The sequence below is a fragment of the Pezoporus wallicus genome, unplaced genomic scaffold (assembly GCF_028554395.1).
Source record: "Pezoporus wallicus isolate ANWC-B61680 ecotype Strahan unplaced genomic scaffold, APGP_CSIRO_Pwel_v1 contig_3489, whole genome shotgun sequence".
NCBI classification, from domain to species: Eukaryota; Metazoa; Chordata; class Aves; order Psittaciformes; family Psittacidae; genus Pezoporus; species Pezoporus wallicus.
In genome coordinates this window covers 1,058,337-1,061,611 of record NW_026635093.1, presented here as the reverse complement: position 1 = coordinate 1,061,611, position 3,275 = coordinate 1,058,337, and the positions used below count along the sequence as shown (strand labels likewise).

The 3,275-nt window shown below is 55.5% G+C and overlaps 1 protein-coding gene across 1 annotated transcript; it reads right to left on the bottom strand.

Annotated features, from left to right (window-relative positions):
• Positions 1-929: 929 nt before the first annotated feature.
• GPR88 (G protein-coupled receptor 88) lies at positions 930-2,723 on the bottom strand. The gene has a single exon (XM_057401578.1). The coding sequence runs from the start codon at positions 2,016-2,018 to the stop codon at positions 930-932; it is 1,089 nt and encodes a 362-aa protein (XP_057257561.1). The 5' UTR covers positions 2,019-2,723.
• Positions 2,724-3,275: the final 552 nt, after the last annotated feature.

The window sequence follows — 3,275 nt, the reverse complement described above, 5'->3', positions numbered from 1 at the left end:
TGGGGCCTTTCCTGGGGGGAACGAGGCTCACCACTGCAGTCTGTTTCCCTCACCACTTTTCCCAATGGACCTGCTAGTTTATATTTAGCGGAGGCTGGGAAACCGCACTTGAGCAATAATGCATTTAACAGAAACAGAACAAGCTGTAACCACACAGGCGACAAGGCTGGATGGACGACACTGCTCTCCATATTGCATTGTGTTTTATCAAGTGCAGAGCCATAGGCAAAGAGAGGCCTTTGTCAAAACAGGCCTTATATAGCCTTCAAACTAAAATATCCAGAACATCACCACAAAGGTGTACGTGTTTTTAACAGTTTCCACAGACAGCATCGTGTGGAGGTTTGCCAGGGAAAGCTGAAGGAGGGTCTTGCATGGAACATAGAGATAGGTAACAGGAGAAAGGAAGCAGTTCCTGGTGGATTTATTACTTTGTGTGTGCAAAGGGACGCTTGCCAGTCCTTCAAAAGTACTTTTTCAAATCATTACCTCAGAATCTGAACGGATTACACAGATTTTATGAAGTCTCAAAAAGAGCTGTCTGTGTGCCTGCCTCATATCGACATCTTTAAAGCATAACGACAGTTTAAAGCATAACAGTGACGTAGGTTGCCATATTTACCAGTTATCCCAGCTTTCTAAATCCACCGCTTCTGGCTGGAGTCCTGGCCGGCACCCGGAAGCGGAGCTGAGGGGAGCGGGCGGCGGGAAACCCGCACCTCAGCCTCGGAGCCTCGGGCTTCGTGCCAGCGCGGCCAAAGAGGGAGGAGAGAGGCCAGAGTAGCAACAGGAGAACGTCCGAAGCGCGGAGCGGTGCCGGGCTCCGCGCCTGACGGGGGGCGCGGCGGACTGCTTTCTCCCCGCCGTGAGGTGGCCGCGGGCGGGGAGCGGGCTGAGGGGACGCGGCTGTTCCCGCCCGGCGCTGCCCCTCAGCGCGGCGCTGCGCTGCCGCTGGCGCTGCCCCCCGTGCCTCGCCGCCTGGGCAGCTGCGGGCAGGGCGGTGCGGCGGCGGGGCCGGCGGCGGCCGAGGCGGGCCGCGGTGCGGCAGCGGGCCCGTCGGCGCGGGGCAGGACGGATCGGGCCGCCCGGCGGAACTCCTCGCTGCGCCACGTGTAGAGCAGCGGGTTGAGGGCCGAGAGGGCGCAGAGCAGCAGCCAGCTGGCGGCCTGCAGCGCTGGCGGCGCCGGGCGCAGAAAGAAGCCCAGGAGGCTGACCCAGACCAGCGGCTGCGTGCCCAGCAGGAACACGCAGCACAGCAGCAGGACGGAGACGCTGCTGAGGCGGCGCTGGGAGCGGCGGGGCGGCGGCGGCGCGGCGGGGAAGGGCAGCTGGTGCAGGAGGTGGAAGTTGAGGACGCTGACCCGCTTGGCACTGCCCCGCACCCGCCGCACGATGCCGAGGTAGCAGTGTAACAGCAGCGCTGTCTGGCCCAGCACGGCCAGGGCGAGGAGCAGCGCGGTGTAGCGGGAGCTGCCGTCCGTCTGCCGCAGCTGCGGCTGCTGGGCAGAGCCTGGCGTCCAGAGCCCGGGCAGCAGCGGGACCAGGAGCAGGGCGAGGGCCCAGGAGAGCCCGATCATGCAGCCCGTGTGCCTCCGCTGGTAGAGGGCCTGGTACACGCTGGGCAGCTTGGTGATGAGCACGTACCTGTTGAAGGCCACCAGCAGGTGAGAGGCGAGGGACACGGTGAGGCCGAGGCCCAGGAGCCCCCCTCGCAGCAGCCGGTACTCTGCGGAGCGAAGGGAGGAGGAGTTGGGCGGCAGCAGCCCCAGCACAGCCTCCTGGGGCATCCACAGGGCGCACACGCTCAGGTCTGCCGCGCAGCCGTTCACGATGAAGGCATTGCTGGTTGTCTGCAGCTTCTTGAAGGAGAAGACCAAATAGATGACCATCACATTGGATAAGGTCCCCGAGATAGCCAAGACTGCGTAGAGCAGCGAGAGGAAGATGCGGGTCCCAGAGGAGTCCTCCCAGAGCAGCAGCAGAGGCGAGCTGGCACTCCAGGAAGAGGCGTTGGGCATCTCGCTGAATGCAGCTCAGTTTTGGCTTCTCCCTGTAAATCCCATCCTGGTCTGGGTCAGAAGATCCTGCTGCAGGAGTCCCCCACCAAGCACAAGGGAGGATGTGCAGCTGAGGGACTCTTAAGGCATGTTCCAGTCATACGGGCTGCAAGGTCCAGAACACACAGTGCGCAGTGAGAGAATGGCAGTGTCCAAGGCACGCAGTACTATGAGATCCCACAGCGTGTAGGTAGCGAAGGTGGGTCCATAGAGAGCGGATGGCTGTGAGCAGACCAGAGCACGGCTGAGGCTTCTGGAGCTGTGAAAATGTGAAGAGCAGCAGCACCTTGCAATCAGCAGCAGAAACGGTAGCAACTGATACAAAGCTTTGCAGTTTCTCCTGTGCCACGCTACGTACACTGTATATCATTCCAGGAAGATTCAGCCCTTCCACTCTTCATGAATTATTCAGCAGATTTTCAACTTGTTAAATCAAGAAGAAAAAAAAAAAAAGAAAAAAAAAAAACCAAACCCTGTCATGCTCCAGAAATACTGCATCTACACAGTCTGACTCTTCCCTTCGCGTTACCAGTTTCCTGGTTCAAAGCCATTTACACAACTTTCATTTGCAGCAGGCTTTCAAACCAGTATCAGTCACTTCTGTCTGAAACACGATTTATTTACTGGAGAAAATCCTCTGCGAGATACTTCCCTTAAATTGGTTTTATTTCTGACACTTTTTTAAGAGAAAGTGCACTATGCTTCTGCAAGCTTAATTTTAGAACTGGTCTAAACAATATACTTTCCAAATTAAATCATTCAAACACAACAGATGCACAGATCCTTGGTAAGACAAAATTCCTTATTTGAGGAAGCTGGTACTCAGCCTAAATATTCAGTATTTCTTGATTAAACAGCCTGGCTCAGCCCACAGGAGATCCTGCTGGAGGTGCCAGTAAGAACACAGATAAAACAGAAATAGTGCGGTGTTTGAAACGGTCTCATACCAGAATTGATTCAGAGCACAAGTCCCAGCAGAGGTGACTGGCAGGTGGTTGCATGGACTAAAAGCTGTGTGAAAAGCCGGACGTAACACTTCTTTCCCAAATAGACAAGAGTTTGTAGTTGGATTCTCTCAGGAACTCAATGGTACTTTATTCAAACAGTAACGGAATGTTAGCTGTCCTTACCCTGCACAAGACTTAATAAGAAAGCAAGTAAAAGAACTTAATATTTCCTCTCAGAAAAGCTTCCCAGAAGAGGAATGCTGCTTAATTT

Coding starts and splice junctions, on each gene's coding strand:
- GPR88 (XM_057401578.1), bottom strand. CDS start 2,018: ATGCCCAACGCCTCTTCCTGGAGTGCCAGCTCGCCTCTGCTGCTGCTC.